Source organism: Coregonus lavaretus (assembly GCF_964263955.1).
Source record: "Coregonus lavaretus genome assembly, chromosome: 26".
Classification (NCBI taxonomy): Eukaryota; Metazoa; Chordata; class Actinopteri; order Salmoniformes; family Salmonidae; genus Coregonus; species Coregonus lavaretus.
Window position 1 is genome coordinate 15,846,322 of NC_140013.1, and position 13,011 is coordinate 15,859,332.

Consider the following 13,011-nt stretch of genomic DNA (forward strand, 5'->3'; position numbering starts at 1 on the left):
CCTGAAAGGCCGCTCAGCAAGGAAGAAGCCACTGCTCCAAAACCGCCATAAAAAAGCCAGACTACGGTTTGCAACTACACATGGGGACAAAGATCGTACTTTTTGGAGAAATGTCCTCTGGTCTGATGAAACAAAAATATAACTGTTTGGCCATAATGACCATCGTTATGTTTGGAGGAGAAAGGGGGGAATTGCAAGCCGAAGAACACCATCCCAACCATGAAGCACGGGGGTGGCAGCATCATGCTGTGGGGTGCTTTGCTGCAGGAGGGACTGGTGCACTTCACAAAATAGATGGCATCATGAGGAAGGAAAATGATGTGGATATATTGAAGCAACATCTCAAGACATCAGTCAGGAAGTTAAAGCTTGGTCGCAAATGGGTCTTCCAAATGGACAATGAACCCAAGCATACTTCCAAAGTTGTGGCAAAATGGCTTAAGGACAACAAAGTCAAGGTATTGGAGTGGCCATCACAAAGCCCTGACCTCAATCCTATAGAAAATGTGTGGGCAGAACTGAAAAAGCGTGTGCGAGCAAGGATGCCTACAAACCTGACTCAGTTACACCAGCTCTGTCAGGAGGAATGGGCCAAAATTCACCCAACATATTGTGGGAAGCATGTGGAAGGCTACCTGAAACGTTTTACCCAAGTTAAACAATTTAAAGGCAATGCTACCAAATACTAATTGAGTGTATGTAAACTTCTGACCCACTGGGAATGTGATGAAAGAAATAAAAGCTGAAATAAATCATTCTCTCTACTATTATTCTGACATTTCACATTCTTAAAATAAAGTGGTGATCCTAACTGACCTAAGACAGGGAATCTTTACTAGGATTAAATGTCAGGAATTGTACAAAACTGAGTTTAAATGTATTTGGCTAATGTGTATGTAAACTTCCGACTTCAACTGTATATACAACATATACGTATGTACGTACATACATCATCATTAGAATAGTCCCACATTCTAAAGTGAACAAAATCCCTCCAGTGTCTAATCCACGTGGCCTACTTTACACACATACGTGTACGTGACCTTTGACATTTAGGTCGTAAATCATGGTCATAAATCGTTCTTGTGTGTAGATTTTCTGTTACTACTTACTACTACAGTGGTTCTAAACCTTTTTTGTTTACTGTACCCCCAATCACATATTGCGCTGCCCATGAGTCTTCCCAAGTATTCCCTGTTGAAAGGCCAGGTACCCCCATGGATAGTAGTACCTCAGGAAGAGACCCACTGTCTTACAAAAATCCTTTCAATATTCACCTTGTCTCCTGAGCCTACACCTTGGAACTCATTGCTTGTCACAGTGTGACAAAACTATCTGGAAAAAATGCTGAAGAATAGGGTTACAATGGAAACTTTAATTCCAGTTACATATTTTACTTTAGAGCTTGAAAGATGTTGTAGGTTTGACCTCTGTGTGAATGTCATTTTCTTCTTACATCTGCAGAGGAGTAAAGACATACTGTAAGGAATTAATGCTTTAACATTTACGTTTACATTTACGTAATTTAGGAGACGCTCTTATTCAGAGCGACTTACAAATTTGACCTTTAACAAACTGACCAGCATTTAGGTAAAATAAATATCAACATAGTTTAAATAAAAATGTGAGTACATTAATAATTCAACATCAATAATTCCATATTTAAAGTAGCTCACCAGTTTGTAACCCCTACTTGCAAGGGAAGACATATTCTGTCTCGGCCTGGTCACCTGAATAAAACCATAAGACATATTAGTCTCAGTAAATGAACAAGTTAACCAAATGTTACTAAAAAGAAGAGGGGAAAACATGTTTTGGGGAGGGTTAGATATAAACTTACTTGGCTGATAGTAGTCATAGATCTTGACCACCGCTGGCTTTAGATTCTGTACTGGGAGCTCCTGTATGATGTCCAGCGTGTGGTTGAAAGGAAATAGTGATGGTAACTGTTGGGAGATTTAAAAAAAAATATATATAAACATATTGGTCACAATTATTTAAATGCTATAAGCAGAAGTTTTCGTTTCGTTAACACTCTACATGATACCCAGCATCATAATACGTTATAATATGTCATAACAGCTGACATAACTTGACATAACCTGTTATAATATGGTCATAACACTGTCATGACACATATATTTAGACCTGTTTGTGATATATATTGTGTTATTTTAGGGCTGCATATGACAAATACATAAGAGTGTAAAAACCAACAAAACCTACCACGGTAGTTATTTTATGGCTGGTTATGACACCTACAGTGCCAGTCAAAAGTTTGGACACACCTACTCATTTCAGGGTTTTTCTTTATTTTTACAATTTTCTACATTGTAGAATAATAATGAAGACATCAAAACTATGAAATAACACATATGGAATCATCTAGTAACCAAATTTCTTTTAAACAAATCAAAATATATTTTAGATTTTAGATTCTTCAAAGTAGCCACCCTTTGCCTTGATGACAGCTTTGCACACTCTTGGCATTCTCTCTACCAGCTTCACCTGGAATGCTTTTCCAACAGTCTTGAAGGAGTTCCCACATATGCTGAGCACTTGTTGGCTGCTTTTCCTTCACTCTGCAGTCCATCTCATCTCAAACCATCTCAATTGGGTTGAGGTCGGGTGATTGTGGAGGCCAGGTCATCTGATGCAGCACTTCATCACTCTCCTTCTTGGTCAACAGTATGTTTATGTTGTATACTATATATTTTTTAATTGACCATATTAAATGAACATTGTAATTGCTCTGTTGCTGATGACCGGGATGAATGCAGGAGCAGATTTCAGGAGCAGGACAAGACACCCTCTTTTTGACTGATATAAGGGCATGTACGTGATAGGCCTATCTGGCTTATATGATTATAATGGCCTTAATGCTTCTTGACAGTGTCATAAAGTGTATTTTCTTAGTCCAAGTAAAGTGACACAGGATGGTCATTATGCTTCTTGACAGTGTCATAAAGTGTAATTTCTACAAGTTATTTAAAATATGATGAAAAAAACATGACCGTAAAGAATTCATTACAACAACAACAAAGGATTTAAGAAGCACACTTTTAAATGAAAGTAAACTTCTTTGCAGGGAAAAAACTCATTTGAATAAATGTGAGTTTTGACACTCTTATGTAGGTGTCATAACCAGCCCTAAAATAACACAATATATGTCACAACAGGTGTAAATATATGGGTCATGACAGTGTTATGACTATATTATGACAGGTTATGACAAGTTATGTCAGCTGTTATGACATATTATGACATGGTTTTGACCGTGTAATAACGTGTTATGACACTGGGTGGCAAGTAAAGTGTTACCAATCAGCTTTGCTGACTGAAGGACATTCCGCACAAATATTTTCAGAGATACTTATTATTTTCTTCAAATCAAATCAAATCAAATTGTATTGGGCACATGCGCCGAATACAACAGGTGCAGACATTACAGTGAAATGCTTACTTACAGCCCTTAACCAACAGTGCATTTATTTTTAACAAAAAAGTAAAAATAAGACAACAACAAAAAAAGTGTTGAGAAAAAAAGAGCAGAAGTAAAATAAAATAACAGTAGGGAGGCTATATATACAGGGGGGTACCGGTGCAGAGTCAATGTGCGGGGGCACCGGCTAGTTGAGGTAGTTGAAGTAATATGTACATGTGGGTAGAGTTAAAGTGACTATGCATAAATAATTAACAGAGTAGCAGCAGCGAAAAAGGATGGGGTGGGGGGGCAGTGCAAATAGTCCGGGTAGCCATGATTAGCTGTTCAGGAGTCTTATGGCTTGGGGGTAGAAGCTGTTGAGAAGTCTTTTGGACCTAGACTTGGCACTCCGGTACCGCTTGCCGTGCGGTAGCAGAGAGAACAGTCTATGACTAGGGTGGCTGGAGTCTTTGACAATTTTGAGGGCCTTCCTCTGACACCGCCTGGTATAGAGGTCCTGGATGGCAGGAAGCTTGGCCCCAGTGATGTACTGGGCCGTACGCACTACCCTCTGTAGTGCCTTGCGGTCGGAGGCCAAGCAGTTGCCATACCAGGCGGTGATGCAACCAGTCAGGATGCTCTCGATGGTGCAGCTGTAGAATTTTTGGAGGATCTGAGGACCCATGCCAAATCTTTTCAGTCTCCTGAGGGGGAATAGGCTTTGTCGTGCCCTCTTCACGACTGTCTTGGTGTGTTTGGACCATGATAGTTCGTTGGTGATGTGGACACCAAGGAACTTGAAGCTCTCAACCTGTTCCACTACAGCCCCGTCGATGAGAATGGGGGCGTGCTCAGTCCTCTTTTTTTTCCTGTAGTCCACAATCATCTCCTTTGTCTTGGTCACGTTGAGGGAGAGGTTGTTGTCCTGGCACCACACGGCCAGGTCTCTGACCTCCTCCCTATAGGCTGTCTCATCGTTGTCGGTGATCAGGCCTACCACTGTTGTGTCGTCTGCAAACTTAATGATGGTGTTGGAGTCGTACCTGGCCATGCAGTCATGGGTGAATAGGGAGTACAGGAGGGGACTGAGCACGCACCCCTGAGGGGCCCCCGTGTTGAGGATCACTGTGGCAGATGTGTTGTTACCTACCCTTACCACCTGGGGGCGGCCCGTCAGGAAGTCCAGGATCCAGTTGCAGAGGGAGGTGTTTAGTCCCAGGATCCTTAGCTTAGTGATGAGCTTAGAGGGCACTATGGTGTTGAATGCTGAGCTGTAGTCAATGAATAGCATTCTCACGTAGGTGTTCCTCTTGTCCAGGTGGGAAAGGGCAGTGTGGAGTGCAATAGAGATTGCATCATCTGTGGATCTGTTGGGGCGGTATGCAAATTGGAGTGGGTCTAGGGTTTCTGGAATAATGCTGTTGATGTGAGCCATGACCAGCCTTTCAAAGCACTTCATGGCTACAGACGTCAGTGCTACGGGTCGGTAGTCATTTAGGCAGGTTATCTTAGAGTCCTTGGGCACGGGGACTATGGTGGTCTGCTTGAAACATGTTGGTATTACAGACTCAGTCAGGGACATGTTGAAAATGTCAGTGAAGACACTTGCCAGTTGGTCAGCACATGCTCGGAGTACACGTCCTGGTAATCCATCTGGCCCTGCGGCCTTGTGAATGTTGACCTGCTTAAAAGTCTTACTCACATCGGCTACGGAGAGCGTGATCACATAGTCATCCGGAACAGCTGGTGCTCTCATGCATGCTTCAGTGTTGCTTGCCTCGAAGCGAGCATAGAAGTGGTTTAGCTCGTCTGGTAGGCTTGTGTCACTGGGCAGCTCGCGGCTGTACTTCCCTTTGTAGTCTGTAATAGTTTTCAAGCCCTGCCACATCCGACGAGCGTCAGAGCCAGTGTAGTACGATTCAATCTTAGTCCTGTATTGACTCTTTGCCTGTTTGATGGTTCATCGGAGGGCATAGCGGGATTTCTTTTAAGCGTCCGGGTTAGAGTCCCGCTCCTTGAAAGCGGCAGCTCTACCCTTTAGCTCAGTGCGGATGTTTCCTGTAATCTATGGCTTCTGGTTGGGTTATGTACGTACGGTCACTGTGGGGACGACATCATCGATGCACTTATTGATGAAGCCAGTGACTGATGTGGTGTACTCCTCAATGCTATCTGAAGAATCCCGGAACAGTCTGTGCTAGCAAAACAGTCCTGTAGCTTAGCATCTGCGTCATCTGACCACTTTTTTATTAACCGAGTCACTGGTGCTTCCTGCTTTAGTTTTTTATAAGCAGGAATCAGGAGGATAGAGTTATGGTCAGATTTGCCAAATGGAGGGCGAGGGAGAGCTTTGTATGCGTCTCTGTGTGTGGAGTAAAGGTGGTCTAGAGTTTTTTTTCCTCTGGTTGCACATTTAACATGCTGGTAGAAATTAGGTAGAACGGATTTAAGTTTCCCTGCATTAAAGTCCCCGGCCACTAGGAGCGCTGCATCTGGATGAGCGTTTTCCTGTTGATTTATGGCCTTATACAGCTCATTCAGTGCAATCTTAATGCCAGCATTGGTTTGTGGTGGTAAATAGACAGCTATGAAAAATATAGATGAAAACTCTCTTGGTAAATAGTGTGGTCTACAGCTTATCATAAGATACTCTACCTCAGGCGAGCAAAACCTTGAGACTTCCTTAGTATTTGATTTTGTGCACCAGCTGTTGTTTACAAATATACACAGACCGCCACCCCTTGTCTTACCGGAGTCAGCCGTTCTATCCTGCCGATGTAGCGTATAGCCCGCTAGCTGTATGTTATCCATGTCGTCGTTCAGCCACGACTCGGTGAAACATAAGATATTACAGGTTTGAATGTCCCGTTGGTAGGATAACCGTAATCTTAGGTCATCCAATTTGTTCTCCAATGATTGAAGATTGGGTAATAGGATTGATGGGAGCGGCAGTTTACTCGCTCGCCGTCGGATCCATACAAGGCACCCCGACCTACGTCCACGATATCTCCGTCTCTTCCTCATGCGAATGACGGGGATTTGGGCCTTGTCGGGTGTCTGTATGATATCCTTCGCGGCCGCCTCGTTGAAGAAAAAATCTTCGTCCAATACGAGGTGAGTAATCGCTGTCCTGATATCCAGAAGCTCTTTTTGGTTATAAGAGACGATGGCAGAAACATTATGTACAAAATAAATTACAAATAACGCGGAAAAACACACATAATAGTACAATTGGTTAGAGGGCTGTAAAACGGCAGCCATCTTCTCCGCCGCTGTTTTTTATTATTTTCTTTTTACCTCTGTTCTGTTTTTGCTCTGTATTTTATTGCTTGAGAAATTGCTCTTTGCTAAGAAGCTATTTTTGTTTCTTTTGGACCATTTTCATTGAAAACAATCACATTTCCAAAGTGAAAGAAAATTATAAACCATTTTCCAAATTACAAAGAAGTACAAAATGATGATGTCTTCACACCCCAGAGTTAATAATATTGGTGGAAGCACCTTTGGCAGCCATTACAGCTGTGAATAATATTGAATAAGATTCTACCAACCTTGCACAACTCTTAGGGCAGCATATATCCATTGTTTTTGTCAAAATGTCTCAAGCTCAGTAAATTTGGTTGGGAATCATTGATGGACAGCAATATTCAAACCTTGTCTCAGATTTTTTTTAAAGTAGATTTAAATTAGGATGGAGACTGGACCATTCAGGAACACTTAACACCTATTGGAAAGCCATTATGTTGTGTCTTTGGCATTACAAATTGTGTAATTGTCCCACAGAAAAATAAAACTCTATCCCAGGGTATGTTTTTCAGAAAACTGAGAGGGTTTTTCCTCTAACTTTCTACCTGGGCTTTGCTCCTTTCATATATATTTTGATCCTAACAAACTCCCGGTCCCTGCCGGTGACAAGCATAACCATAACATGATGCTGCCACCACAATACTTGAAAATACGAAGGGATCAACAACATTGCATTCACGCCACATTACTGGCCTGTATGACACAATGAAAAGAAGAAAGCCTGTGTTCAAAAATCCAGTCCAAATCATCCATTCTGTTTGAAACAAGGCTGTTAAGTAATACTGCAAGACAACATGGAAAAGTCATTAACGTTGTGGCCTAAATTAAAAACTACAGGTTTGGGTTAAATCCAGTACAACACAACACAGAGTGAAACCCTCTGTATTTTCCAGTATTGTGGTGGCAGCATCATGTTATGGGTATGCTTGTCATTGGCATGGACTAGGGAGTTTGTCAGGATCAAAATAAATATGAAAGGCACAAAACCCAGGTAAAGGAAAACCTTTTTATGCCAAAGACCAGAATTGCTTACCAAGAGGTGTTAAGAGTGTTCCTGAGTGGTCTAAAATGTGAAAATCAGAGACAAGGTTTGAATATTGCTCTCGATCAATGATTCCCAACCAAATGTACTGATCTTGAGCAATTTTGACAAAAACAATGGGCATATAAAGTTGATAGAATGGATTATTTGGTTTTGGTCTCACCTCTGTCAAGTACATTAACACATGGTCATCTTTAGTATCAACACGATCCACTTGAAGTGAACTCCTCAGCTGTGAAGACAAGCCATACATGGTATTCATATTGCATTGACAATAACGTTCAGTTTCAGAAAGGTTCACAGGTGAAAGAGGCAAGAGCTACTATACATGGAAAAAGGTCACAGGTAACACCATAAACGTCTGTTATGACAAAAACTCACCCTCCCCAAAGACTCTGGGTCTGGGGCAAACCCAGACAACATTTTCAAATCCACTATAATCATATTGGTAGTCAGCTCCTTTCCATGATATCTGTGAAAGCAAAGAGGTGCCTGTGATATCAAAGTTTGATTTTGACAAGTGCTTGTAATAATCAAAGGAATGGATACTTTGATTATTTACCCATAAAAAGACAAGGTTGCCTGATATGTTTTCTGACTGTTATGGTCCAAGCCTAGGTACAACCTAGAAGTGAAATAACCTATACATACAGTGCCCTCTGTAATTATTGGGACAGTGAAGCATTGTTTAAAATCAAACAGCTTTAATTTGAGTGTATTTTCATCCATATCGGGTGAACCGTTTAGAAATTACAGCATTTTTTATACATAGTCCCCCCATTTTAGGGGACCAACAGTAGGCTATTAACTTATATGTGTATTAAAGTATTAAAAAGTTAAGTATTTGGTCCCACATTCATGGCACACAATGACTACATCAAGCTTGTGACTCTACAAATGTGTTGCATGCATTTGCTGTTTGTTGTGGTTGTGTTTCAGATTATTTTGTGCCCAATAGAAATTAATGGTAAATAATGTATTGTGTCATTGAGTCACTTTTATTGTAAATAAGAATATTATGTTTTTCTAAACATTTCTATATTCAACAAATATCATACCCCCAAGACATGCTATCCTCTCACCATTACAATAACATTCAGGATTATCCGTAATCATGGTAGCATCCACATTAATATAGAAGTGTTTAGAAACATATTCTATTCTTATTTACAATAAAAGTGACTCCAAAATGACACAATACATTATTTACAATTAATTTCTATTGGGCACAAAATTATCTGAAACAAACAGGAAAAGCATCCAACAAATTTGTAGAGTGAATATGGGACCAAGTACTTAACTTTTTACTACTTTAATACACATATAAATGAATTTGTCCCAATAATTTTGGTTCCCTAAAATGGGGGGACTATTTACAAAAAGTACTGTAATTTTTTTTTACTGTAATTTTTTAACTGTTCACCCAATATAGATGTAAATACCCCACTTTAACCTCATAGTCATTGTTTGATTTCAAATCCACACTTTTAGAGTATATAGGGCAGAATAAGAAAAAATGCTTCTTTGTCCCAATAATTACGGAGGGCACTATAGGTATAATAACATCAATTAAATTGGGTCAGATGCATTCTGTAAGACATGCTCCAAAATAACACTGGAGTGTCATCAATGACCTGATTCAAATAATAAACTGATTGAAAGACTGCTTCTGTGAATGCAAATGTGTCATTCATTCTTACTGAGACTGGAGTTTCAGCATGACTCTGGGTCTCAAAGAGTTGCTGTTGCAGTCGACCTCTGTCTTCACCTGGATACTGAGCGTTGTGCTGTCAGTAGGAGTAGGAATGTTGTAGTGGAGCGCCACCTAGGAAAGAGGGAAGAAGAAGTCAGGGAAACAATGTTGTCTAAAAATATACATTTCATAAACTAAATATCAAGCCAGACAAAGCTTCTTAAATGTTTGAACTTCACAGTAATATATAAACCATATATTGCACCATAGGATTGGGAGGAGTGTATTCACTGACCTGCACTGAGGCACAAGCACTGCCCTTCACTTCCACGCTGTACTTCCCTTCTGTGTCCTGCAGCGTACTCTCCTGGTAGAGAAGCTTGTTGTTTTGGTTCACATCGAAGAGGTGCTGTGCCCCACTGGGAGACTGTACTGTCACTGTGCTGGCACCCTCTCTACTGTACACCCTGGTGGAGTAGAGAGCTAGGGCCTGGAGGGCCACAACTGTGTCCTAAACACACACACCAACAGACCACAGAAAAATCTGTTCAAAATTAAAGAAAATACCCCATTTTACAGAAAGGGTTGATTTTTACATTGGTCAGTTCCTAGAGTGACTATTTCCCATTTCCATCCATTATGATTTCTTGGCTCTGTTTCAGTGGAAGTTATCCTCATCAGGCTTGCCATGACAAGAAGCACATACAAGCCTGTGGTCTGGTAAAAGTCAAGGTAATAATGCCTCACTACTAGTGCACAGCACAGGGAGCCATTTTGGAACAGAGGTGTTTTGGAAGTATACCTGTGTGGAGGAGAAGCCTCCATAGGCGTTCTGCTGTCTCACCAGCCACCTGATGATGCGGGAGGCATAGCCCAGGTCAGAGGAAGACAGAGGAGAGGCACTGAGGGAAGCCAGCAGAACATAGGAGCTGATCTCCACTGCCAGGGAGGCTGAGGTCTCTGAGGAGGTCTGAGTCCAGTGCAGGAGACCCCCTGAGGGATGAGGAACACACACACACAGAGAGACAGGGGACTAGCTTATTCATCATCATACAGAATACAAAGTTCTTCTCTGAATTTCCAATGAATTTTATGACAGACACCTGAGTTCTTTGAAATACACTGGGCATTTAATTGAGACTATCTGGAGTGCCAGACGTGTGGAGGGTTTGCACTTTGTGACTACTCCATTGGCTCCATTGCCCAGGTAAGCTCAATCAAGGCAAGACACCACAAACAGATCTTGGACCAGGATATGGCTCACCCTCTTGTAATGCGATCGTGTCCAGGTGCTGCAGAAGCTGGGCCCGGGTCTCCATGTCCCCTGCCAGGGTAAAGGTGTAGGCCAGCAGAGCAGTAGTGTAGGTGTTGGACAAATCACTGGTGGAGTTCCTCAGGCAAGACAAGCTGCCGTACACAACAGGATCCTGGAGCACAAAATAACAGAGCCACACATTTGGGCGACATGCTAGCCTGGTCCCAGATCTGCTGTAACACCTATTCTTATGCTCATTTATTAGGCTACTTTCAGAGAAGAAATACTTTCATTAAATAAATACACAACACTACATTTTAGAATATCTAAATGACAGTTGACATAAGATGTATACAACAGACTTAATACAGGAGGCTAAATCAGTTGCCTGTAATGGACATTGTTGCAGTGAGAAACAACGGTTATGTGGAGATGCTACGTACCGACACTGACATGTTGAGCTCCAGCATTGAAGCAGTGATGTAGGCCGTCAGTGTGACTTCATCTGTCACCCCACCCTACAAAACAATATGTTTAAATTCTAAAACATGTCCATGAAACTGTATCTAGCCTGATACAATTTTGCTGAAATCATCATTCCCAACTTTATGGCTGGTCTGATGAGACGTAAAACTACATCATCTTACATATTTTATCAGTTTATTATCAATATAAATACCTTCATTCTGTTGTTAAAGAGTTTCCCCAATCTTCTGAAACACCCATGTTTGCCTTGTTGACGTTCCAACCAAGTCTTAGATTCCTCAATTTTTGCCGGGTCAATATAAATGAAAGACTGTGCTTTGCCAAAGGATCTCAAGACAAAAGTAGTCAGCCTGAGGAAAGAGAACTTAATTTAATATCCACATAAAGTTGGCACAAACATAACTTAGAGCTTGACATTACATGCAATGACAGATTTTTTTAATTTATGTCACATCCATGGTCTCCCTGCCAGAGACAATGCCATTTGATTGGTCAATACTTAATTGAAACAGACACAGTTATAATGTGTTTACCAGTAGGTGAAAAACACAATACTCACCAAGTGTTCCCTGAGCCTTGTCCAAATGTGCTGTATGCACCATCAACATGCTTGTAGTTCAGCTGCCTTTGGTAACCTGTCGGTGAGTTTTTAGAGTGAACAACAGTGACCGAGTGTTTTTTATAGTCACTGAGTGTGTGCCCCAAATGGCACCCTATTCCCTATATAGTGCACTACTTTTGCCAGGAAAAAATGAGTTCACTATGTAGGGAATAGGCAGGGTTGGGTAGGTTACTTTTTAAAGGTAATCCATTACAGTTACTAGTTTCCAAAATTGTAATCAGTAACGTAAGTTTTGGATTACCCAAACTCAGTAATGTAATCTGATTACTTTCTTTAACTTTGGGATTACTTTCCCCTTAAGAGGCATAGAAGAAGACAAAAAGGATCCATCGAACGCATTTGCTGTGTCATCATAGTGGTCTCTGACTTGTGATCAGACTCGCTTGGGTGGAAAAAACTTAAAATTGCTCCTTTTTCAATGCTGAATGGAATGTCATTGAGAAAACAGAAAGGTGTTAATGTATTTTTTCCCCACAAAAATTCTGAATTTAAAAGTTAGTAATAATCACGTTTTTCTAAAGTATCTGTAATCCAATTATAATATTTAATCTGGTAATGTAACTGATTACAGCAGGAATTTTGTGTAATCAGATTACATGGAACTGCAGATTACATGTAATCAGTTACTCCCCAACACTGGGGGTACCATTTGGAATGCAGCCTCAATATTCTCTGATCAATTTATTTCAGTGGGAAAACATCTGGAAATCCCTACATGTGTTGGGTCAGTGATGCTCTGTTGATAAGACACTGTGATGTCATCTATGCTGTAGCTCTATCATTTACATGATAGCAGGGTTGTAGTCATTAGGGCATACTGTGGTGAAACGTTTCAAAATGTTATTACAAAAAAAATATATATCTTATTCGACAAATCTAGCCCTGTTTCAGTCAGTTTTCTTCCATTTGGAGCCTAATGAATATAACCCATATTTTGAGGGACTCTCTTACCACTAGTGAGGAACTTGATGGCCTTGTCTCGGATGGCTGGAGTGAGCTGCTCTGTGTTCCTCAGGTACTCCAGGATGTAGATATTGGGGGCGAGGAGGGCCATATTCTGCTCTCCACACCCATACGGCATCTGCAACAGTCCATCCAGGTTCTTGAGGGCCCGACCCAGGATGTCGCCTACAGGTACACATGGGACTTCTGTAAGACTGTCCTCTTTAGCAAAGAGCACTGG

At 41.1% G+C, this 13,011-nt stretch overlaps 1 protein-coding gene across 3 annotated transcripts in view; it reads right to left on the reverse strand.

The window, feature by feature from the left end:
* Positions 1–1,355: 1,355 nt before the first annotated feature.
* Positions 1,356–13,011, reverse strand: part of LOC311102109 (alpha-2-macroglobulin-like) — a 49,982-nt gene continuing 38,326 nt past the window's right edge. For all 3 annotated transcript variants that reach the window (XM_084143340.1, XM_084143339.1, XM_084143338.1), the window contains exons 24-36: positions 12,780–12,956; positions 11,766–11,841; positions 11,400–11,556; positions 11,164–11,238; positions 10,730–10,892; positions 10,268–10,458; positions 9,761–9,976; positions 9,473–9,597; positions 8,154–8,244; positions 7,936–8,004; positions 1,841–1,946; positions 1,677–1,730; positions 1,356–1,458 (exon numbers count right to left, since the gene is read on the reverse strand). In XM_084143340.1, coding sequence (XP_083999466.1) covers positions 1,690–1,730; positions 1,841–1,946; positions 7,936–8,004; positions 8,154–8,244; positions 9,473–9,597; positions 9,761–9,976; positions 10,268–10,458; positions 10,730–10,892; positions 11,164–11,238; positions 11,400–11,556; positions 11,766–11,841; positions 12,780–12,956 — 1,487 coding nt within the window. In that variant the 3' untranslated portion in view covers positions 1,356–1,458; positions 1,677–1,689. The remainder of the gene's footprint in view (positions 1,459–1,676; positions 1,731–1,840; positions 1,947–7,935; positions 8,005–8,153; positions 8,245–9,472; positions 9,598–9,760; positions 9,977–10,267; positions 10,459–10,729; positions 10,893–11,163; positions 11,239–11,399; positions 11,557–11,765; positions 11,842–12,779; positions 12,957–13,011) is intronic.